Source organism: Salmo salar, chromosome ssa16 (assembly GCF_905237065.1).
Source record: "Salmo salar chromosome ssa16, Ssal_v3.1, whole genome shotgun sequence".
NCBI classification, from domain to species: Eukaryota; Metazoa; Chordata; class Actinopteri; order Salmoniformes; family Salmonidae; genus Salmo; species Salmo salar.
In genome coordinates, this window is record NC_059457.1 from 42,880,561 (window position 1) to 42,906,712 (window position 26,152).

At 42.7% G+C, this 26,152-nt stretch overlaps 2 protein-coding genes across 3 annotated transcripts in view; both read left to right on the top strand.

Moving 5' to 3' along the window:
- The window catches only part of LOC106573896 (microtubule-associated serine/threonine-protein kinase 3), a 54,171-nt gene extending 44,218 nt beyond the window's left edge, over nucleotides 1-9,953 (top strand). For both annotated transcript variants that reach the window (XM_014149330.2, XM_014149331.2), the window contains exons 26-27: nucleotides 1,155-1,342; nucleotides 5,518-9,953. In XM_014149330.2, coding sequence (XP_014004805.1) covers nucleotides 1,155-1,342; nucleotides 5,518-6,506 — 1,177 coding nt within the window. In that variant the 3' untranslated portion in view covers nucleotides 6,507-9,953. The remainder of the gene's footprint in view (nucleotides 1-1,154; nucleotides 1,343-5,517) is intronic.
- Nucleotides 9,954-10,056: 103 nt separating this feature from the next.
- Nucleotides 10,057-26,152, top strand: part of LOC106573900 (phosphatidylinositol 3-kinase regulatory subunit gamma) — a 52,503-nt gene continuing 36,407 nt past the window's right edge. Inside the window, exon 1 of the mRNA XM_014149343.2 lies at nucleotides 10,057-10,269. The gene's annotated coding sequence lies outside the window, so the exon portion shown is untranslated. The remainder of the gene's footprint in view (nucleotides 10,270-26,152) is intronic.

Genomic DNA, 26,152 nt, shown 5'->3' on the forward strand with positions numbered 1-26,152 from the left:
GCACATGAGACAAATTTAAAATTTGATGGCATCTTGTTGGCGAGCTGTTTGCTGATGTCAACGTTGTGAACAGAGTGCTCCATGGTGGCGGTGGGGTTATGGTATGTGCAGGTATAAGCTATGGACAAGTAACACAATAGCATTTTCTCGATGGCAATTTGAATGCACAGAGATACCGTGACGAGATCCTGAGGCCCATTGTCGTGCCATTCGTCCGCCGCCATCACCTCATGTTTCAGCATGATAATGCACGCCACCATGTCGCAAGGATCTGTACACAATTCCTGGAAGCTGAAAATGTCCCAGTTTTTCCATGGCCTGAATACTCACCAGACATGTCACTCATTGAACATGTTTGCGATGCTCTGGATCGACGTGTACGACAGCGTGGTCCAGTTCCCGCCAATATCCAGCAACTTTGCACAGTCATTGAAGAGGAGTGGGACAACATTCCACAATCAACAACCTGATCAACTCTGCAAAGGAGATCGCTGCATGATACTGCATCATTTTTTAAGTATCTATGACCAACCGATGCATATCTGTGTTCCCAGTCATGTGAAATCCATAGATTAGTGTCTAATGAATTCATTTAAATTGACTGATTTCCTTATATAAACTGTAACTCAGTAAAATCTTTGAAATTGTTGCATGTTGTTCATATTTTTGTTGTGTAAATACATCCAGCAAGAGTCATACTGCAAAAGTCCCTATTTTGTCTCCCCCCAGTGTTTGGTAGAGATCACTGCACACTACTGCATGGATGGATGATAAACATTTCCACAGCAGTGTTCTCCTTTTTCAAAATGGAGTTATACATCTAAGCCTTGACTTTAAGTTAAGAAACTTAAGTTATACTGTAGAAGACGTCCTTAATGCACAGAGTATTCTCTCTAATTTGTTTTGTGATAGATATTTTTGCTCTACTATTGCTCTACTGTCATCAGCCTCAATATCCCTGATATTATTATGCAAGCATACTCAATAAGGACATTTGTTTTGCAGCATACGTATACATAAAAAAAAAAACTCCCAGGCCGTGAATCACATACTATAATTATAATAATAATGTTATGTCACTTGTTACCCTTCAAACCCCTTCACAACACCTTCATAACCCCGTTATAACTCTCTGTAACCAATGACTATCCCAGGCGGCGGAGCGTCCTGAAGAAGCTGTCCAAGCAAAGCACAGTGATGCACAGCAGCCGAAGCTTCAACTCTGGACTGCAACACCACTCTGTGTCGTCCAGCGAGAGCCTGCCGGGCTCCCCCACACACAGCCTGTCCCCCGGCCCCTCCACCCCCTGTCGCAGCCCTGCCCCTGACCACCAGGCTGGAGGTAACATCAGGCCCAGGCACCTGCAGCACTGTTACTAGTGCTACTAGCACTGTTACTGTGACTACTGCTGCTACCATTATGATTACTAGCCTACTACTACTACTACTACTGTTACTACTACTACTGTTACTACTACTACTACTACTACTACTACTACTACTACTACTACTACTACTCTGTTACTATTACCACTACTGCTGCTACTGTACCATTATGATTACTAGCCTACTACTACTATTACTACTGCTACTATTACTGTTTCCACTACTACTGCTGATATTACTGTTACTACTATTATCGCTACTGCTACTACTACTGTTATTATTACTATTACTACTCTGTTGCTACTATTACTGCTACTACTATTCTGTTACTGCTACTATTACTGCTACTACTACTACGTTACTATTACCACTACTGCTGCTACTGTACCATTATGATTACTAGACTACTACTACTATTACTACTGCTACTATTACTGTTACCACTACTACTGCTGCTATTACTGTTACTACTGCTACTGTTATTATTACTATTACTACTCTGTTGCTACTATTACTGCTACTACTACTCTGTTACTATTACTGCTACTACTATTACTGCTACTACTACTACTACTACTACTACTACTATGTTACTATTACCACTACTGCTGCTACTGTACCATTATGATTACTAGCCAACTACTACTACTGTTACTACTACTGTTACTACTACTGTTACTACTGCTACTATTACTGTTACCACTACTACTGTTACTACTATTACCTCTACTGCTACTACTACTGTTATTACTACTCTGTTACTACTACTGCTATTACTACTCTTACTGCTGCTACTACTACTACTATGTTACTATTACCACTACTGCTGCTAATGCTCTGTAATTACTACTGCTACTACTACTACTACTACTACTACTACCACCACCATTACTGATGCTACTACTACTCTGTTACTGTTACCAGTACTACTACTATTACTACTACCATTACTGCTGCTACTTCTACTCTGTTACTACTACTATTACCACTACTACTCTGTTATTATTACTACTACTACTACTGTTACCACTACTGCTTCTACTACTGTTATTACTACTACATTTACATGTTAGTCATTTAGCAGACGCTCTTATCCAGAGCGACTTACAGTAGTGAATGCATACATTTCATAATTTTTTTTTCGTACTACTACTTCTACTACTACCGCTGCTGCTACTACTACCACCACCACTACTACTGTTTTTATTATTACTACTGCTACTACTATTACCGCTACTACTACGTTACTATTACCAGTACTGCTGCTACTGCTCTGTTATTACTACTACTACTTGATTATTATTATTACTACTACTACTACTACTACTACTAAACTCAGCAAAAAAAGAAACATCTTCTCACTCTCAACTGCATTTTATTTTCAGCAAACTTAACATGTGTAAATATTTGTATGAACATAACAAGATTCAACAACTGAGACATAAACTGAACAAGTTCCACAGACATGTGACTAACATGGTATGGCCACCAGCTGCATCATCTCCTCATGGACTGTACCAGATTTGCCAGTTCTTGCTGTGAGATGTTACCCCAGTCTTCCACCAAGGCACCTGCAAGTTCCCGGACATTTCTGGGGGGAATGGCCCTAGCCCTCACCCTCCGATCCAACAGGTCCCAGACATGCTCAATGGGATTGAGGGCTCTTTGCTGGCATGGCAGAACACTGACATTCCTGTCTTGCAGGAAATCACGTGCAGAACGAGCAGTATGGCTGGTGGCATTGTCATGCTGGAGGGTCATGTCAGGATGAGCCTGCAGGCAGGGTACCACATGAGGGAGGAGGATGTCTTCCCTGTAACGCATAGCGTTGAGATTGCCTGCAATGACAACAATCTCAGTCCAATGATGCTGTGACACACCGCCCCAGACCATGACGGACCCTCCACCTCCAAATCAATCCCGCTCCAGAGTACAGGCCTCGGTGTAACGTTCATTCCTTTGCCAATAAACGCGAAACCGACCATCACCCCTGGTGAGACAAAACCGCAACTCGTCAGTGAAGAGCACTTTTTGCCAGTCCTGTCTGGTCCAGCGACGGTGGGTTAGGCGATGTTGTTGCCGGTGATGTCTGGTGAGGACCTGCCTTACAACAGGCCTACAAGCCCTCAGTCCAGCCTCTCTCAGCCAATTGCGGACAGTCTGAGCACTGATGGAGGGATTGTGCGTTCCTGGTGTAACTCGGGCAGTTGTTGTTTCCATCCTGTACTTGTCCCACAGGTGTGATGTTTGGATGTACCGATCCTGTGCAGGTGTTGTTACGCGTGGTCTGCCACTGCGAGGACGATCAGCTGTCCGTCCTGTCTCCCTGTAGCGCTGTCTTAGGCAGATGAGCAGGGACCCTGGGCATCTTCTTCTTTTTTTTTTTTTTCAGAGTCAGTAGAAAGGCCTCTTTAGTGTCTTAAGTTTTCATAACTGTGACCTTAATTGCCTACCGTCTGTAAGTTGTTAGTGTCTTAACGACCGTTCCACAGGTGCATGTTCATTAATTGTTTATGGTTCATTGAACAAGCATGGGAAACAGTGTTTAAACCCTTTACAATGATCGGGTTGGCAGCGTAGCCTAGTGGTTAGAGCGTTGGACTCGTAACCGAAAGCTCGAATCCCAGAGCTGGCAAGGTACAAATCTGTCGTTCTGCCCCTGAACAAGGCAGTTAACCCACTGTTCCTAGGCCGTCAATGAAAATAAGAATTTGTTCTTAACTGGCTTGCCTAGTTAAATAAAGGTAAACATTTTTATAAATGATGAAGTTATTTGGATTTTTACTAATTATTTTTAAAAGACAAGGTCCTGCAAAGGGGAAGTTTCTTTTTTTGCTGAGTTTACTATTACCACTAATGCTGCTACTACTGTTATTATTACTACTACTACTTCTAACGCTGCTACTATCACCACCACCCCTACTACTACTACCACCGCCACTGCTGCTACTACTACTATAATAATACTGCTGCTACTGCTTCTTCTACTCTGTTATTACTACTACTACTACCGCTGCTACTACTACTGCCGCTGCTACTACTACTGCCGCTGCTACTACTACTGCCGCTGCTACTACTACTGCCGCCGCTACTACTACTACCGCCGCTACTACTACTACCGCCGCTGCTACTACTACCGCCGCTGCTACTACTACTACCGCCGCTGCTACTACTACTACCGCCGCTGCTACTACTACTACCGCCGCTGCTACTACTACTACTACTACTACCGCCGCTACTACTACCGCCGCTGCTACTACTACTGCCGCCGCTGCTACTACTACTACTACCGCCGCTGCTACTACTACCGCCGCTGCTACTACTACTACCGCTGCTACTACTACCACCGCCGCTGCTACTACTACTACCGCCGCTGCTACTACTACTACCGCCGCTACTACTACTACCGCCGCTACTACTTCTACCGCCGCTACTACTACTACTATTACCACTGCTACTGCTACTTGTGTCTGTTTCGCGTGATGTATTGTCTCTACCTTTTTGCCCTTTGTGCTGTAGTCGGTACAAACATAGTTAGGCACAATGTTTCTGCTACCATGTGTTGCTACAATGTTGTGTTGTCTTGGGTCTCTCTTTATGTAGTGTTGTGGTGTCTCTCTTGTCGTGATGTGTGTGTTGTCCTACATTTTTATTTCTAGTCCCAGTCTCCATTCCCGCAGGAGACCTTTAACCTCTTGGTAGGCCGTCATTGTAAATAAGAATTTGTTCTTAATTGATTTGCCTAGTTAAAAAAAGTTCAATATTTTTTTTTAAAGAATAATACTACTACTATTACTGCTCCTACTACTGCTATTGCTGCTACTACTACTGCTACTGTTACTACTGCTACAATTACTATTGTTATTACTACTATTGCTGCTACTGCTATTGCTACTATTACTACCGCTACTACTATTACTAGTACTTCTACTGCTTCTACTACTATGGCTACAGTCACTACTGTATTACTAAGGCTGCTACTTTGACTAATAAGCTTTTATCTCCCAATTTTGCTTGCAATATGTCTTTGTTCATTTTATTGTTAATAACAATGCAGTAGTCCCTTTGAGGTGGACTGTAAGCTGGTGGTTTTAATCAGGCCACCTTACTCTGTATTTACCTCTCCCTCAGACACCAACTCTCCACAGAGCACCTCTCCCAGCTCCCTGCACGGCCTGGCCTCCAAGCTGGGCACTCAGCGCTACACCAAGGTGGGTCGTCGCAAGTCCACCAGCAGCATCCCCCCGTCCCCCCTGGCCTGCAACTCCTCCACCCAGCCCCTGTCACCCCAGCGCTCCCCCTCCCCCCTCTTTGGCATCACCAAGACCTTCCACAGCAAGACTCTGTCCCCCCCCACCATCGTCCGCCATTGTTTGCGCCCCCGCAGTGCCGAGCCGCCCCACTCCCCCCTCCTCAAGAGGGTGCAGTCAGCAGAGAGGCTCTCGAGCGCCTACCACACCGACAAGAAGTCGTACCCCCACCGAAGGCACACATTGGAGGTGCCTTTCCAGGACGAGGTGGAGGGAGTCTGTGGCAGAGGGGACCACGGGAGGCTGCTGGTGGGGTACGGGGGCTGCCAAAGGCTGAGGGACTGGGCGTCGGAACGCTCAGAGCAGCTGGTGGTGATGAGGAAGCTCAACCTGTCGGAGCGCCGCGACTCCTTCAAGAAGCAGGAGGCGGTGCAGGAGGTGAGCTTTGATGAGCCTGACAACCAGAAGACCATCCCCACGGTCACCGCAACAACGCTAAATGCCCCTGGAGGCAATCGGGTCCCGCAGCGGGCGGCCTCCTGGACATCTATTTCCCAAACCAGCGAGGAGTTGACTGTGGTGAAACGTTTCAACGTGGTGCCTCAGATTGCTGTGCAGGGCTTGACGGAGAGCGAGGACCAGGACGACTGGGAACCGTGCTCTGACGGAGAGGAGGACGACGGCGAGAGACAGGAGCCCAAATATACTGATTCCAACACAGCAGCCGGGCAAGGATGTCTCTCTCATGGTAAAATCTCCAGTAAGGCACCAGAAGTGACAGCTGCTTTGCACAAGGAAAGCCCTGCTTCGGATCAGGTTGGTGATACAGCAGTGGACTCTAGCCCCCAGAAAGGGAAGCTAAGGAAGTGACATTTCCTTGACTCATTTTATATAGCCATTTCTTCCAAGGAAGCACCTTGATACTCTCACTGCTGAAGGAAGGAAATGTTTGGGCGAAAGAGTATTTTGCCACATTGATTTTGTTTTGTAGATTTCACTTGATTCGGGACATAGTTTTGTAAATATGTAACACCAGGAAATAGACTGCACTTCATTTCCTGGGGTTATTTATTACTTTTAAACTAATATGATTTATAATGGGGCCAAAAAAGGAAGGTGTTCAATTGATAGTGACTAGCCAAGATTAAGTCATGTTTTGTATTCATAGAAATATTTATTTTCTATTGACATGATTTTTCTAGAAATGTCTATTTTTAAACATGGTACAGAGTAGTTGATAATGGTACAAATTTCACAGAAGTAAGTCGTTTTTGGAGAGGAAAGTGTTGACATTTTTTCCGCATTCATAAATTGAAAGTAGGAATGTAATAATCTTAATTTCTACAGATTACCACAATTTGAAAGTTGTTTTGATTTAGGCTTGGAAACTGAGACTACAGTTTTGAAGTATATTTTGAATTGTACAAAACTGTAGGGCAATTCTTATATGAACTACTTAGGTCAGTTTTTAGTTGATGTGAAGACTACTCACTATTTGTTTGGTTTTTGTTTAATTAAGCCATATCTTATGAACTGATGGCCCTTTTTGTTTGACGAATTGATGTTATTTCCTTGTTGGCAGGCTTGGCAGTAGCAGGAAAATGTAGTCCCCTTTACAAATATTGTTTATATTTCAAAGCAATTTTATGCAACGCGGAGGGTATTTCTTTCAATCTTAGCCACCATAGAAATGAAAGCAAGTGTTTCACATGAAATTCAGTAACTAGTTAGTTTTAAAACCTGCTAATTACATTGCACAATATTGTGTCATAACCTCATTGTCATGTTCGTTCATCCTGATGTTGTTCTATTGGGTTCATGGTTCCGCTGTACTGATTCTCATGGCAACAGGGTTTTACCCCTTGGTTTTGACTTAAATCAGTTGAACATTGGTGTAGCATGGCAATTTGAACTTGCTGTCCATGCTTATACTACAAAAGCATGAAACTTTGTTCTTATCAAATACTGTTACCTCATCACTGTCACACAGGCACTTGTTGACAGGATATTGTTTTGATAAGGCACAGATAGTTTTGCTCTTAACCCTGTTTTAGGCTACATCCAGGAATACAGTTATCCAGGTAACACCACCAAGCTAAAGAGAAACCGTTTAAGCTTTCACAGGATCCGCTTGCATATTTTCAATTATCCTTGATACAGCCTTTGACCTTATCTACATTTATACAACGAGTGGGTCTAATCCTGAATGCTGGTTGGTTAAAAGTGCATTCCAGACGGTGTCTATTTCATCTTGTGCTTTTGCATTGATGTTTACATTGGGGTAAAGTGCACTAAGGAAAATTACTATTTTGACAGACATTTTTTTTATTTTACCGATTTAAATTATTATTATTTTTTTTATTATATGGAAGAGTCAATAATGAAGGAGCACCAAATACCTTCAGTCAGACCCCAGGGCTTAGATATTAACAGATGCTAGTTTTATGTCTTTGTACTGTACATGTATATATTTTGATATCTGAGTCTAATTCTGTATGAATTGTTATTGTATTATTTGGAGTATACCAAGCAACGTGAACAACCATGGCTGACCTGTTGCACAAGCAACGTGAACGACCATGGCTGACCTGTTGCACAAGCAACGTGAACGACCATGGCTGACCTGTTGCACAAGCAACGTGAACGACCATGGCTGACCTGTTGCACAAGCAACGTGAACGACCATGGCTGTAAGAATGGGCCTCTGATGAAGCAAGGATGAAGCTTGTGGGGAATCACATCAGTATTGCAATGCATATAATACAATGCATATAATTAATTAGCGGTGTTGAACACCATCATTTTGGCCCATTTTATACACCAAAGTAGTTTTGAAGGTTGATATTGTCAAATGGTACTTCCTGTTATTTATCCCTCTTTATATATCAAAAGAGGGGGGCTCTTTAGAAGTCTCAACAGATCCTCAGACTATATTTTCAGACCAGATGAACTGCTCAGAAGTCAGTGGTAGTGAAATGAAGTTATACCGAAGACTCACAAAGTCAGAGTTGTTTACAATGAACATGCTATATACACAATTGAAACAAATAGAATTTTGGAATCCTGTATTTCTACATAATGAAACCATTCTTTGATACCATGTACTGTGAAGCTATTGTGTTAGTCTGCACATTTCAACACTACATCATTTTACACAAGTACCTTTTTGAACTAAATCTTCCTTAAACTGTTGTATAGGAATACTGTAGGATGCAGTTATTCTTGTTGGATGCATGCTGCATGAGACAAGGACACGTAATACTTGATTGCATGTAACTCTGGGTTTATAAAGCCCATGCTGTGGTTTTTAATGTGTGTCTAATAGCATTGTGCGCTCAGTCAACTTTTGCACTTTCCTCTCACTCCTACTCATCATGCCCTGAACCAGATGTGATCATATACAAATTTAAGCAAGGTTTGAAATAATTATGTTTTAGTCAAATATTCTTGCGGTCAATTTGCATTTAACTAATTATTTGGAATTAGATTCCGACCCACCGACGATCAGCTCAAAAAAAAATCTGCCCGTGACTGCAAAATTTGATGATCCCTGTCATGAGGGATGCATGTGGTTCAAGGGCTGGGAGTGAGCTTAGAAGGTTTGGCTACACATCAGTCTGAAATGCTTTGTCTTTTGCATTTAACCCTCATTCTGACGCTTTGCCATTTTGTCTATCTAACACCTCTATGCTCACTTAGATGTAGACTAAGGGTACCTGTATATTGTAGCACACTTACAGGGTAAAATGGAAGAACATTTCCACATTCATTATTTCTGTTTAATTATGTGATTTTGTTAGCACTGTACCTCCACTATTTCTAATTTCCATTTTATGTGAATATGGATATACTGTATAAGCCAACTTTATCTGGCTAGTTTCTAAAAGAAAATGGTTCTAACACTATGGCCTAGCTCCCTATTCAAACAAAAGCAAATGTTGAATAAATGGATGGCAGGCTCGGATGTTATTATGCCTATGGTTGGGTTGGACTGTTGAATGTATTTTCCAGTAAGTAAGTGTTTGTACTTTCATAATAAAGGAATTGTGATAGGAGACTTCAGATGGGAATCCTAAAAATGTTGCAGGTTCATATGACTTTGCCGTTCAACATCTGTCTGCTTTGAGTAGTGAGGTGTGCTTTCCCTGGTGCAAGTGTCAATGATCTATTTTGTGTTTTTATTGGCTGTTCCCAACCTGTTTTATGATCAACTGTTTCCATATGGCATTTGATGAATGCACTCATAGTCACATCTTTTTGTTTTAAGAATATATTGTTCACTGAATTGTAATGAATGCACTCATGGCTTCACGATTACATTTGTTGTTGGTCCCCTCTTTGGATGGTGTACTGTGCCACATTTTACAGCCTGTATCACATACAACACGTCGTGTAATTACGGCTATGTTCGTTTGTTTCCGTACTGTTGGTGCACGTACAGCAAGCTGCACAGTGGACACAAGTTTCGCTGGTCTCACTATCGATGTAGTTCGATATCTTCTCTACGAACATGGCAGGGAACTTAGGTTTGTGATAACTTAAGAAGCAAACGAAACAAGGAAAATAGCTTTTATGAGGACCAAATTAGCCTTTGAACAAGTTTAAACAGTTACCCAATCAAGGACATTTTACGGTGAGTATTTTTTGTTTTTAAGTTTTCCCCTAAACTGGAAAATGGTGGTGGGGGCTCGAGACGCAAGTTTGCAAAACTGGCTTAACGTTACTAGCCTCTGTAGCTATTCGCTAGTTGCATGATACAGTAAACCCTTCTAGTAACCTACAACTAACAAACAATAGGCACATATTGCAGTTTATTAGATAGCCAAACAAGTATTGTCACATGTTCGTCTTCAACTAACTATGCTTGGGACAGTGCGTTTCGAATCTTTGCAGCTAGCAGGGTTGGTGCCCCGCAAAATCCTCCAGCTGGCACGAGTTTGCTGGATTACAATCATGTTTGCAACTAGCCACTGTCAAAAGGCATCCCTTGCATATAACAAACGATTCATATTATGTTTGATTGTGCCTCAGGATAAATATATTCAGTTATATTTAACAACTATCATCAATGTCTCACCGTTTCTTTCCTGACAAAGCCGACATGGGTCAAATGGCTTAAAATGACAGAAAATGGCCAAAGACAGGTGTAACTAGGAATACGGTGTAACCAAAGTATGAAGCTATGCAAAAACCAAGCACTGGAAATGTATTTAACAAATATATTTATAGTGAATAGGCCTTGCAGTTGACAACTTAATTTAGCTATTTATTTATACTAAACAAAAATATAAACGCAACAATTTCCAAGATGTTACTGAGTTACAGTTCATAGAAGGAAATCAGTCAATTGAAATAAATGCATTATGCCCTAATCTATGGCTTTCACATGACTGGGCAGGGGTGCAGCCATGGGTGGGCCTGGGAGGGCATAGGCCCACCCACTAAGGAGCCAGGCCTGCTAATCAGAATATTTTTTTCCCCACAAAAGGGCTTTATTACAGACAGAAATACTCCTCAGCACCCCTCTTCAAGACGATCCCACAGGTGAAGAAGCCTGATGTGGAGGTCGTGGGCTGTTGTGGTTACACGTGGTCTGCGGTTGTGAGGCCGATTGGCTGTACTGCCAAATTCTCTAAAACAACGTTGGAGGCGGCTTATGGTATATAAATGAACATTAAATTCTCTTGCAACAGGTCTGTTGGACATTCCTGCAGTCAGCATGCCAACTGCACGTTCCCTCAACTTGAGACATCTGTGGCGTTGTGTAGTGTGACAAAACTGCACATTTTAGAGTGGCCTTTTATTGTCCCCAGCACAAAGTGCACCTGTGTAATGATCATGCTGTTTAATCAGCTTCTTGATATGCCACAACTGTCAGGTGGATGGATTATCTTGGCAAAGGAGAAATGCTCACTAACAGGGATGTAAACAAATTTGTGCTCAAAATTTGAGAGAAATAAGCTTTTTGTGCGTATGGAAAATTTCTGGGATCTTTTATTTCAGCTCATGGAACATGGGACCAATACTTTACATGTTACATTTATATTTTTGTTCAGTATATATTATTGGATTAGCCATGATGACTAAATAATTGTATTATGGCTGGTTAACGTAGGATAGGGTAATGGTTTTGGTCTATTTTATTTGCCAACACATACAAATTAATTTAAAATAGGCCTACTAGCAAATAAAATGGGCCGTGTGGACACGAGGTAAATCATTAGTATGCTGGATTTTAATCCATCTGAGCATCAATCAGCTAAGCCTATATCTGTTTCCTTAAAGGAAATGTATTAACTGAAAGACAAGCAAGAATTGTTCTAGGACTGTCTGGGAGTAGGGAAGGGAAAGGTCTATTAACTAATTTACCGACTGGTGATGTCCAGGCAGGCCAAAACGCCATCCCACCAAAACAGGCAGAAATTTCAGGGGGTCTTTTCAAACAGCTCTTACACTATAAGGTCATTATCATCATGGTCACAATTTCACAGTATTATTCCAACTTTGTATTTGAAATATATACACAAAACACAGGAATATTATGTTTGATTCCACTGGGCTTTTAAATGATCTCATAATAATACACTACATACTCGTCGAACATCTCATTCCAAAATCTGTTCTGACAGCCTCCACTCTTCTAGAAGGCTTTCCTCCTAGATGTTCGAACATTGCTGCGGGGACTTCCTTCCATTCAGCCACGAGCATTAGTGAGGTTGGGCACTGATGTTGGGCGATAAGCCCTGGCTCGCAGTCGGCGTTCCAATTCATCCCAAAGGTGTTCTGACAGCCTCCACTCTTCTAGACGGCTTTCCTCCTAGATGTTCGAACATTGCTGCGATAAGCCCTGGCTCGCAGTCGGCGTTCCAATTCACCCCAAGGCTGTTCTGACAGCCTCCACTCTTCTAGACGGCTTTCCTCCTAGATGTTCGAACATTGCTGCGGGGACTTCCTTCCATTCAGCCACGAGCATTAGTGAGGTTGGGCACTGATGTTGGGCGATAAGCCCTGGCTCGCAGTCGGCGTTCCAATTCATCACAAAGGTGTTTGATGGGGTTGAGGTCAGGGCTCTGCGCAGGCCATTGAATTTCTTCCACACCGATCTCGACAAACCATTTCTGTATGGACCTTGCTTTGTGCACTGGGGCATTGTCATGTTGAAACAGGAAAGGGCCTTCCCCAAACTGTTGCCACAAAGTTGGAAGCGCAGAATTGTCTAGAATGTAATTGTATGCTGTAGCGTTAAGATTTCCCTTCACTGGAACTAAGGGCACTAGCCTGAACCATGAATAACAGCCCCAGACCATTATTTTTCCTCCACCAAGCTTTACTGTTAGCACTATGCATTGGGGCAGGTAGTATTCTCCTGGCACCCGCCAAACCCAGATTTGTCCGTCGTACTGCTAATTGGTGAAGCGTGATTCATCACTCCAGAGAACGCGTTTCCACTGCCCCAATGGTGGCGAGCTTTACATCACTCCAGCCAACAGTTGGCATTGCGCATGGTGATCTTAGGATTGTGTGCGACTGCTCGAGCATGGAAACCCATTTCATGAAGACCCCAACAAACAGTTCTTGTGCTTACGTTGCTTCCAGAGGCAGTTCGGAACTCGGTAGTAAGTGTTGCAACCAAGGACAGACAATTTATATACGTGCTACACCCTTCAGCATTCGGTGGTAGCATTCTGTGAGCTTGTGTGGCCTACCACTACACGGCTGAGCCGTTGTTGCTCCTAGACATTTCCACTTCACAATAATGGCACTTTTTTTATTTTTTATTTTATTTCACCTTTACAAGGTTCTCATTTGCAACTGCAACCTGGCCAAAATAAAGCATTTCAATTCGTCAAATACAACAACAGAGTTACACATGGAATAAACAAAACATACAGTCAATAATACAGTAGAACAAAAGAAAACAAAAAGTCTATATACAGTGAGTGCAAATGAGGTAGGATAAGGGAGTTAAGGCAATAAATAGGCCATGGTGGCGAAGTAATTACAATATAGCAATTAAACACTGGAATGGTAGATGTGCAGAAGATGAATGTGCAAGTAGAGATACTGGGGTGCAAAGGAGCAAGATAAATAAACACAGTATGGGGATGAGGTAGGTAGATAGATGGGCTATTTACAGATGGGCTATGTGCAGTGATCTGTGAGCTGCTCTGACAGCTGGTGCTTAAAGCTAGTGAGGGAGATATGAGTCTCCAGCTTCAGAGATTTATGCAGTTTGTTCCAGTCATTGGCAGCAGAGAACTGGAAGGAAAGACGACCAAAGGAGGAATTGGCTTTGGGGGTGACCAGTGAGATATACCTGCTGGAGCGTGTGCTACGAGTGGGTGCTGCTATGGTGACCAGTGAGCTGAGATAAGGCGGGGCTTTACCTAGCACAGACTTGTAGTTGATCTGTAGCCAGTGGGTTTGGCGACGAGTATGAAGCGAGGGCCAACCAACGAGAGCGTACAGGTCGCAATGGTGGGTAGTGTATGGGGCTTTGGTGACAAAACAGATGGCACTGTGATAGACTGCATCCAGTTTGTTGAGTAGAGTGTTTGAGGCTATTTTATAGATGACATCACCGAAGTTGAGGATCGGTATGTTTGGCAGCATGAGTGAAGGATGCTTTGTTGCGATATAGGAAGCCGATTCTGGATTTAATTTTGGATTGGAGATGCTTAATGTGAGTCTGGAAGGAGAGTTTACAGTCTAACCAGACACCTAGGTATTTGTAGTTGTCCACATATTCTAAGTCAGAACCGTCCAGGGTAGTGATGCTAGGCAGGTGGGCAGATGTGGGCCGCGATCGGTTGAAGAGCATGCATTTAGTTTTACTTGCATTTAAGAGCAGTTGGAGGCCACGGAAGGAGAGTTTTATGGCATTGAAGCTCGTCTGGAGGTTAGTTAACACCGTGTCCAAAGAGGGGCCAGAAGTATACAGAATGGTGTCGTCTGCGTAGAGGTGGATCAGAGAATTACCAGCAGCAAGAGCAACATCATTGATGTATACAGAGAAGAGAGTCGGCCCGAGAATTGAACCCTGTGGCACCCCCATAGATTGCCAAAGGTTCGGACAACAGGCCCTCCGATTTGACACACTGAACTCTATCAGAGAAGTAGTTGGTGAACCAGGCGAGGCAATCATTTGAGAAACCAAGGCTGTTGAGTCTGCCAATAAGAATGTGGTGATTGACAGAGTCGAAAGCCTTGGCCAGGTCGATGAATACGGCTGCACAGTAATGTCTCTTATCGATGGCGGTTATGATGTCGTTTAGGACCTTGAGCGTGGCTGAGGTGCACCCATGACCAGCTCTGAAACCAGATTGCATAGCGGAGAAGGTACGGTGGGATTCGAAATGGTCGGTAATCTGTTTGTTAACTTGGCTTTCGAAGACCTTAGAAAGACAGGGTAGGATAGATATAGGTCTAGCAGTTTGGGTCTAGAGTGTCACCCCCTTTGAAGAGGGGGATGACCGCGGCAGCTTTCCAATCTTTGGGAATCTCAGACGACACGAAAGAGAGGTTGAACAGGCTAGTAATAGGGATTGCAACAATTGCGGTGGATCATTTTAGAAAGAGAGGGTCCAGATTGTCTAGCCCGGCTGATTTGTAGGGGTCCAGATTTTGCAGCTCTTTCCGAACATCAGCTATCTGGATTTGGGTGAAGGGGAAATGGTGGGGGCTTTGGCGGGTTGCTGTGGAGGGTGCCGGGCAGTTGACCGGGTTAGGGGTTGCCAGGTGGAAAGCATGGCCAGCCGTAGAGAAATGCTTATTGAAATTCTCAATTATAGTGGATTTATCGGTGTAACAGCTTATTGAAATTCTCAATTATAGTGGATTTATCGGTGGTAACAGTGTTTCCTAGCCTCAGAGCAGTGGGCAGCTGGGAGGAGGTGCTCTTATTCTCCATGGACTTTACAGTGTCCCAGAACTTTTTTGAGTTAGTACTACAGGATGCAAATTTCTGTTAGGAAAGCTAAGGCTAGCTTTTTCAAACTGCCTGTGTATATTTGTTCCTAACTTTCCTGAAAAGTTGCATATCATGGGGGCAATTCGATGCTAATGCAGAACGCCACAGGATGTTTTTGTGCTGGTCAAGGGCAGACAGATCTGGAGTGAACCAAGGGATATATCTATTCCTAGTTCAACATTTTTTGAATGGGGCATGCTTATTTAAGATGGTGAGGAAGGCACTTTTAAAGAATAGCCAGGCATCATCTACTGACGGAATGAGGTCAATGTCATTCCTGGATACCCCGGCCAGGTCGATTAGAAAGGCCTGCTCGCAGAAGTGTTTTAGGGAGCGTTTGACAGTGATGAGGGGTGGTCGTTTGGTCGCAGACCCATTACGGATCCAGGCAATGAGGCAGTGATCGCTGAGATCTTGATTGAAAACAGCAGAGGTGTATTTGGAGGGCGAGTTAGTTAGGATGACATCTATGAGGGTGCCGTGTTTACGGATTTGGGGTTGTACCTGGTAGATTCATTGATAATTTGTGTGAGATTGAGGGCATCAAGCTTAGATTGTAGGATGGCCGGGGTGTTAATCATGTCCCAGTTTAGGTCACCTAGTAGCACGAGCTCAGAAGATAGATGGGGGGCAATCAATTCACATATGGTATCGAGGGCACAGCTGGGGGCAGAGGGAGGTCTATAGCAAGCGGCAACAGTGAGAGACTTGTTTCTGGAAAGGTGCATTTTTAGAAGTAGAAGCTCGAATTGTTTGGGTACAGACTTGGATAGTAATACAGAACTCTGCAGGCTATCTTTGCAGTAGATTGCAACACCGCCCCCTTTGGCAGTTCTATCTTGGCGGAAAATGTTATAGTTAGCAATGGAGATTTCAGGGTTTTTGGTGGTTTTCCTACGCCAGGATTCAGACACGGCTAAGACATCCGGGTTGGCAGAGTGTGCTAAAGCAATGAGTAAAACACACTTAGGGAGTAGGCTTCTAATGTTAACATGCATAAAACCAAGGCTTTTACGTTTACAGAAGTCAACAAATGAGAGCACCTGGGGAGTGGAGCTAGGCACTGCAGGATCTGGATTAACTCCTGTGCGGCCTGGGACGGACATCCAGCGAAAAATCCTATCGCCATTAGCATAACAAAATGTAATTTTTTTTTCTCCATTTTTTTCAAATTATATCGTTTTATAGATACACCTCTCCTGAATCGAACCACGTTGTCCGATTTCAAAAAGGCTTTACAGCAAAAGCAAAACATTAGATTATGTTAGAGGAGTATATCGTAAAAGTAGCCACATAGCCATTTTCCGACCAACCACATGCATCACAAATAACCAAAAAACAGCTAAATGCAGCACTAACCTTTGACAATCTTCATCAGATGACACACCTAGGACATCATGTTACACAATACATGCATTCTTTTGTTCGATAAAGTTCATATTTATATATAAAAACAGCATTTTACATCGGTGCGTAACGTTGACTAACTATTTTCCCTCAAATGCATCCGATGAAACAGCGCTACAATTTACTAAATGACTATTCGAAAACATTTTTAAAATGTAATATTGTCATTCTAAGATTTATAGATGAATATCTCTTGAAAGCACCTGTAATGCCAGATTTTAAAATAACTTTACTGGGTAATCACACTTTGCGATAAAAGGGGATGCGATACTCAGAACAATAGGCTAGCAATAGCAATAGGCTAGCCATCTTGGAACAATCGCATATCAAATCTAGTCTTGTATACTATTGTCAATAATCCCTTACCTTTGATTATCTTCATCCTTAGGCACTTCCAGGAATCCCAGGTCCACAAAAAATGTATTTTAGTTAGAAAAAGTTCATCCTTTATGTTCCATTAGCTTGTTGTTGTTAGCACGTTCTGAAGGCTGCACCAAAAGTTCCGACGTGCGCGGGGCTACTCTTTCAACAAAATGCATTTTTTTCTTATTTAGGTTCGTTCAAACATGTCAAACGTTGTATAACATAAATCTTTAGGGCCTTTTTCAACTAGAGCGCCAATAAGATTCGAGGGGGACGATTGCATTGTGTTTCAAAACGTTTCGAAAGGGGAGGGTAACCAGGGGCGCCGGCGTCATAATGGTGATGGCCCTCTCCGTGTGACCACGTTCCACAGTGTGTCATTCTGTCAGTTTTCACAGTAGGAGACTCAAATCACTTTGTAAAGACTGGGGACATCTAGTGGAAGCAATAGGAAGTGCTCAATGAACCATAGCTCACGGTGTGATTAATAGGCAATGTGATGAAGTTGAGTTCGCAATTCAGAATTCCACTTCCTGTTTTGATCTGTCTCGGGGTTTTGACTGCCATATGAGTTCTGTTATACTCACAGACACCATTCAAACAGTTTTAGAAACTTTAGGGTGTTTTCTATCCACAAGTATTAATTATATGCATATCCTAGCTTCTGAGTTTGAGTAGTAGGCCGTTTAAAATGGGCACAATTTTTTTTCAAAATGCGCTGTGGCGCCCCCTATCCTAGGCGACCGTCAAGAGGTTAACTAACCTCTACATCACCAGAGGAACAGAGGAGAAGTAGGATAAGGGTACGGCTAAAGGCTATACGAACTTGCCGTTTAGCACATTTGGGAACAGAGAGTAAAAGGAGCAGGTTTCTGGGCACGATAGCATAGATTCAAGGCATAGTGTACAGACAAAGGTAAGGTAGGATGTGAGTACATTGGAGGTAAACCTATGCATTGAGTAATGTTGAGAGCGATATAGTCTCCAGAGACGTTTAAACCAGGTGATGTCACCGCATATGTAGGAGGTGGAACAACATGGTTGGTTAAGGCATATTGAGCAGGGCTAGAGGCTCTACTGTGAAATAAGACAGTAATCACTAACCAGGACAGTAATGGACGAGGCATATTGATATTAGAGAGAGGCATGCGTAGCCAAGTGAACATATGGGTCCAGTGAGTGGTTGGGCTGACTGGGGACACAGCGATTCAGACTGTTAGCAGGCCGATGCTAACAGTTAGTAGGCCGGGGCTAAACAAGCTAGCAGTTAGCAGACCGGGGCTGGCATGCTAGCAGTTAGCAGACTGGGTTAGCAAGCAAGCAGTTAGCAGACCGGGGCAGGCAAGCTAGCAGTTAGCAGACCGGGGCAGCTCTAGCAGGGCAGACGAATTGACATGTTGGAAAAGTGGCATCCTATGACGTTGCCACGTTTAAAGTCACTGAGTTCTTCAGTACGGGCCATTCTACTGCTAATGTTTGTCTATGGAGATTGCATGGGTTTGTGCTTTATTTTAGACACCTGTCAGCAACGGGTGTGGCTGAACTAGCCGAATCAACTAATTTGAAGGGCTGTCCACATACTTTTGGCCATGTATTGTATATCTATAAATAATAATGTAGCCTGCTGTATTCTTAAACCTGTGTGATCTCTATTTTATAGTAAAATACAGAATATGAGCAGGGGGATAGTATTCAGACACCTTGACTTTTTCCACATTTTGTTACGTTACAGCCTTATTCTAAATTGAATTGTTAAATGTCCTCATCAATCTATCCACAATAACCCATAATGACAAAGCGAAAATGTTTGCAAATGTATTAAAAATAAAAACAATAACTTATTTACACAAGTATTCAGACCCTTTGCTATGGGACTCGAAATTGAGCTCAGGTGCATCCTGTTTCCATTAATCATCCTTGAGATGTTTTTACAACTTGATTGGAGTCCACCTGTGGTAAATTCAATTGATTGGACAGGTGTGTGTGTGTGTGTGTGTGTGTGTGTGTGTGTGTGTGTGTGTGTGTGTATATATATAAGGTCCCACAGTTGACATTGTCTGAGCAAAAACCAAGCCATGAGTTCGAAGGAGTTGTCCGTAGAGCTCCGAGACAGGATTATGTTAAGGCACAGATCTGGGGAAGGGTACCAAAAACATTCTGCAGCATTGAAGGTCCCCAAGAACACAGTGGCCTCCATCATTCTTAAATGGAAGAAGTTTGGAACCACCTAGACTCTTCCTAGAGCTGGCCGCCTGGCCAAACTGAGCAATCGGGGGAGAAGGGCCTTGGTCAGGGAGGTGACCAAGAACCCGATGGTCACTCTGACAGAGTTCCTCTGTGGAGATGCAAGAACCTTCCAGAATGACAACCATCTCTGCAGCACTCCACCAATCAGGCTTTTATGGCCAGATGGGAGCCACTCCTCAGTAAAAGGCACATGTCAGCCCGCTTGGAGTTTGCCAAAAGGCACCAAAAGACTCTCAGACCATGAGAAACAAGATTCTCTTGTCTGATGAAACCAAGAATGAACTCTTTGACCTGAATGCAAAGCGTCACATCTGGAGGAAACATGACACCATCCCCAGGGTGAAGCATGGTGGTGGCAGCATTATGCTGTGGGGATGTTTTTCAGCGACAGGGACTGGGAGACTAGTCAGGATCGAGGCAAAGATGAACAGAGCAAAGTATAGAGAGATCCTTGATGAAAACCTGCTCCAGAGCGCTCAGGACCTGAGACTGGGGTGAAGGTTCACCTTCCAACAGGACAACGACCATAAGCACACAGCCAAGACAAAGTGGGAGTGGCTTCGGGACACGTCTCTGAATGTCCTTGAGTGGTCCAGCCAGAACCCGGACTTGAACCTGATCAAACATCTCTGGAGAGACCTGAAAATAGCTGTGTAGTGACGCTTTCCATCCAATCTGACAGAGCTTGAGAGGATCTATAGAGAAGAATGGGAGAAGCTCCCCAAATACATGTGTGCCAAGCTTGTAACTTCAAACCCAAGAAGACTCAAGGCTGTAATCGCTGCTTTGTCATTATAGGGTATTGTGCGTGAAGATTGTAGATGAGGGGGGAAAAACTATTTAATCAATTTTAGAATAAGGCTGTAACATAACAAAATTAGTAAAAAGTCAAGGGGTCTGATTACTTTCTGAATGCAATGTATGTTGTCTGTGCCTGTATTAAAATGATAAATTGTCAGCAATTACTTCCACTTCACCCATTACTATTAGTGAAGTCGAAAATGATTAAGTTGGAGTTCGAGGGTCAGAAGCGATCACTACCTAGATACATTTTCAAATATTAGAACATTTCCTTGATTTGTTAGAGCATCTCTGGTGATTCCTGGGCACATGGCAGCAGACTGCCCAATAAGAATCCAGGAGACCACTAAGCTTTCGTTCTCTGTAGCAACAGTGACTTCCTTTATTTATTTATTTATTTATTGATGAGTGAGTTTTTTCCCCCCTCTCTTGTTGGTCCTGTCCCCCTTCTGAACGAGGTGCTCTCAAACTGTAAAAATCAATTGTGACTAAGATTAACCATCCTATGACGGAGAAATCTTTCTCCTCAAAACCCACATTGTTCTGTGTTGCACTGTAAAAACAGAAATACCTAGATTTTTTTGAATATTCAAAGTACCTTGAATAAGGCAGATGTTTCTTTCAAATGGAAATGGACCGCACAGTGGAAGTGGCATCGTCAGAATGGTTGTGTATTTAAGGACAGGACAACCAAAAGGAGAGGATTTTTTAAAAGGGTGTTGAGGCAGAATAGAGGGGGTTAAGGATGGCGTGAGGACAGAGGCCTATGGTTGGGTATATCAGTGCCACGTGTCCACCCTGGCACCTTTCCGCTGCACTCGAAGGTTGTCGAATTGCAAACCCGCTCTGCCCCGGCCTGTTCTCGCTCTCTCCCTAAAGGTGGGTGAGTGTTGCCCTATGATGTCTTTACGTTATTTCATTTCCATCATCACCATACCAGTTGTTTGTTAGCCATAATCTAGCATTGCATTTAAGATTGTGTGCATGTCTCTGTGTTATGGCTCGTTTCAAGCTGCATCGTTCTTAGATGAGCTACGGGACAGAGGAGAACTCATCAATTTAGGAAGAATGAGCTCTCAATGAGTTCCACTATAAATAATATTTTATGCTCTACTCAGATGGCAAGATAAGACCTAAGCCATTGTCCACATGCAAAGTCAAGGTGATCTAGCTGCAGTGACATCAAGATGTACCAGTGAAATTAATTTCCCTAGCTCATTTTGTAACTACTAGAATGTCTTAGTAAAGTATTTGCACGACGATTGCCTGTAATAAGCAGTGAATATGCAGTTTGTGTTTTATATATTCACTCTCAAATTACATTCAGTGTTTGGTTTGCATGATCAATGGTGCACTTTTACTAGTGTGAGGATTAAGAAATCATGTGTGAGAGATTTATCAGACAGAATTAGTAGACTATATCTGGTTTACTGATGTCTTTCCAAACACAAGGGTTTAAATCCACCAGGTAGGCCTAAACAAGACCAAATCTATTAATTGTAAGCTTGGGCTGAGAATGGCCAGGGACCTCGCAATACAATATTTTCACGATACTTAGGTGCCAATACGATATGTATTGCGATTTTCACTATTCTACATGTATTGCGATTCAATACTGCAATTTATTTGAATTAGATTTTTTTTTGCGATTTGATGTTACAAACATATTGCCTGTTGTAGAGAGACGAGAGGTTATGAGAACTAGTTATGATCAGTCAGGGAAATAAAAATGCTAAAAACATGGCTCACTATTTCAAAAGAAGATGGAGAACAAGCTATAGGATGAAAAATCCCAGAGTTTTAGCGCAGGTGAAGTCGACCAGCGCTAGCTAATGCTACCAACAGTAGCAAAAAAAACTTTGGTCAAATATTGATAAAATATATCGTCCCAAAATAATATTGCGACATGTAACTGTATCGGTATTTTCCCCCATCATTACTACATGCTAAGATCCTAATTATCCTCAGTTAAAACTTCTAAATATTTCAAATATATCTTGACTTATTAAAATTGACTTAACCGTCGATCGGTTAGCTGCCTGAAAATAAATTTGACCGTCATGTTTATCAGTCCATAGGGTAATTTGCATAATTTGTGGAATTAAATTGGCTCCTGTGCATTTTTGTTAGTCATCATGTATTTTTTCACACGCACACAGCATACAGAGTCTAGTCTGAGGAGCGGAATACCCTGCCACCTGTCTGACAGCGCGAGAGTAGCTCCTCAAAAAGCAACAAATAACAATTATAAATGCAATTGCGTATTCAAAACTTTGGTAGCCACGATTAAAAGGAGCTATTCTTATTTCTCAATTGGAACTTGTAATTAATGCGTGCCTCCCATTCGCCATTCGGGTGTAGCCTGCTTACCGTTGGCTATCAACTCGTCACCCACCATTTTGCAATGTGAGCTTGTGGCAGTATAATTGTTTGAAACCTGAATGTTTTACTTTACTTCAAATAATGAGGCATGTCTTACCTTGCTTCAAAGTAGCCATGCGAAAATACATCCGTAAAAACATGGAGGCAAGTATTTCATAATGACTTCCTCATGCCATTAACCAGCTTTTCCCTCCTGTTCTATTGGTTTTCATATCAACTTTCTTTTGTTGTCCAGAAGCCAAAGGCACAATCCTAGTCATATTAGCAACCCATCATAGTTTGTTGCTATGAGATTCCCCCTCTTTCAAAGTTTCTAACAGAGATTTTAATCTCTGTCACAACTGCTTGCATTAGGTTTAGAATGGTGAATTCTATTGTGGCAAATGTTTGAAAATGACTTTTTATTAGCTGCTTCATTACAGGAGTTTAATAATTGTCTATCGCCTTTTGAAATGTAAGATGATAGGCTTGCTATTGTTTCATGTTTCCATTTAAATTAATATCTTAATGAAAAATGACCGTTCCTTGTATACATGCCAAGTATCAGAGAGGAAGAGGCAAAGCAAGAGGTTTCACTCTCACCAAAATCTGTCCAAAATAATCGCAATACGTTTCTATGGGTTTACTTTGGCCCTAAGCTTTTCACCTGCCTTTGTTAGAGCGGAAACATAAGCATCTCGTCATTATATACAGATCTCTAATAAGATTTTCTGTTGGTTAAGTCATTTTACTGTGTGGAATTTATTTTACCGTTTGTTGACCGGTTAATGAGGGTCAGTTAGTCGGCAGCAAAATTGAGCGATGTTTCCACCCCTAAAGTTGACCATGAATATTTAAAAGGTATGTAAAAAGCCAGTCCTACTATTACAACTCTTAAATAAGATTGAACATATGCAAATTACCTTTCTCCAGTACTGGATATTGAGCACACTTTTTAATTTCATTCAAACCATTTCTATTTGCAGAAATATATTCTAACCTCGCTGTGAATTTTTTAAGGATCTGGTGTCATTACTGAACTGCATTGCAAAGAACAAAGTTTAGGAGACACTTGAGAAACAAAGTAGCTAAGACTATTTTTAATCAAAGGAATTAAAAAATATGTATTTGGAGGATTCAACCAGAATTCAATGTTACACAAACGTTACCAGAGCAAAGCTCTTTCTACACTGTATGACTGGTGCGGTAAACTGCTTGGTGGTGCAACAGATTTTAAAACTAAATGTCTCATAATGGTTTTCTGCCACTCAAACCTAAATGGTATGCACAATACAAAAGACCCTAACCTTTTAATGGGATACTGTAGCTGCATTAGTCTGATTTAGCATCATTTAAAAAAAATGTATACTTTGAGGCCAATACTAAGTTTTTCATGAATCAGTCATCTCTCGCTCATGAAAAAGACTATACAATCCACAGATCTCATCTATTGTTATGTATTTGACCCATATGGAAGATGGTGTCTGTTTGGATGTTAACAAATTGAATGAAAATAATGAATAGGACCAGGACGATACCAGTATCGCGATACTCGTTAGGATCGTGGCAAAGAAGTAAACCACGAAGTGGATTTAACTTCTTTAGGAAAACAGCCCTAATGTTGGAAACAAACATCATCATTTTGTGATTAGGATTGCAGTGTCGGAAACTTTCTGGTAAATTTCCAGAATTTTTCCGGAAATTTTCCATGAGACGTTTCGCCGTCGAATTTGGGGGATTTTGCTTAAATTCATCAAAAAAGTTAGCTTATCAAATTTCAAATCAAATGTATTTATATAGCCCTTCTTACATCAGCTGATATCTCAAAGTGCTGTACAGAAACCCAGCCTAAACCCCAAACAGCATGCAATGCAGGTGTAGAAACACGATGGCTCGGCAAAAAGGCCAAAACCTAGGAAGAAACCTAGAGAGGAACCAGGCTATGAGGGGTGGCCAGTTGTCTTCTGGCTGTGCTGGGTGGAGATTATAACAGAACATGGCCAAGATGTTCAAATGTTCATAAATGACCAGCATGGTCAAATAATAATCACAGTAGTTGTCGAGGGTGCAACAGGTCAGCACCTCAGGAGTAAATGTCAGTTGGCTTTTCATAGCCGATCATTGAGAGTATCTCTACCGTCCTGCTGTCTCTAGAGAGTTGAAAACAGCAGGTCTGGGACAGGTAGCACATCCGGTGAACAGGTCAGGGTTCCATAGCCGCAGGCAGAACAGTTGAAACTGGAGCAGCAGCACGGCCAGGTGGACTGGGGACAGCAAGGAGTCATCATGCCAGGTAGTCCTGAGGCATGGTCCTAGGGCTCAGGTCCTCCGAGAGAGAGAAAGAAAGAGAGAATTAGAGAGAGCATACTTAAATTCACAGAGGACACCGGATAAGACAGGAGAGATACTCCAGATATAACAGACTGACCCTAGCCCCCCGACACATAAACAACTGCAGCATAAATACTGGAGGCTGAGACAGGAGGGGTCAGGAGACACTGTGGCCCCATCCGATGATACCCCCGGACAGGGCAAAACAGGCAGGATATAACTCCACCCACTTTGCCAAAGCACAGCCCCCACACCACTAGAGGGATATCTTCATCCATCAACTTTCCATCCTGAGACAAGGCCGAATATAGCCCACAAAGATCTCCGCCACGGCACAACCCAAGGGGGGTGCCAACCCAGACAGGAAGACCACGTCAGTGACTCAACCCACTCAAGTGACCCACCTCTCCTAGGGACGGCATGGAAGAGCACCAGCAAGCCAGTGATTCAGCCCCTGTAATAGGGTTAGAGGCAGAGAATCCCAGTGGAGAGAGGGGAACCGGCCAGGCAGAGACAGCAAGGGCGGTTCATTGCTCCAGTGCCTTCCCGTTCACCTTCACACTCCTGGGCCAGACTACACTCAATCATAGGACCTACTGAAGAGATGAGTCATCAATAAAGACTTAAGGTTGAGACCCAGTCTGCGTCTCTCACATGGGTAGGCAGACCATTCCATAAAAATGGACCGCTATAGGAGAAAGCCCTGCTTCCAGCTGTTTGCTTAGAAATTCTAGGGACGGTAAGGAGGCCTGCGTCTTGTGACCGTAGCGTACGTGTAGGTAGGTATGTATGTACGGCAGGACCAAATCGGAAAGATCGGTATGAGCAAGTCCATGTAATGCTTTGTAGGTTAGCAGTAAAACCTTGAAATCAGCCCTTGCCTTAACAGGAAGCCAGTTTAGGGAGGCTAACACTGGAGTAATATGATCCAATTTTTTGGTTCTAGTCAGGATTCTAGCAGCTGTATTTATAACTAACTGAAGTTTATTTATTGCTTTATCCGTGAACAATGAACCTTTTTTTGTGGGATACATAT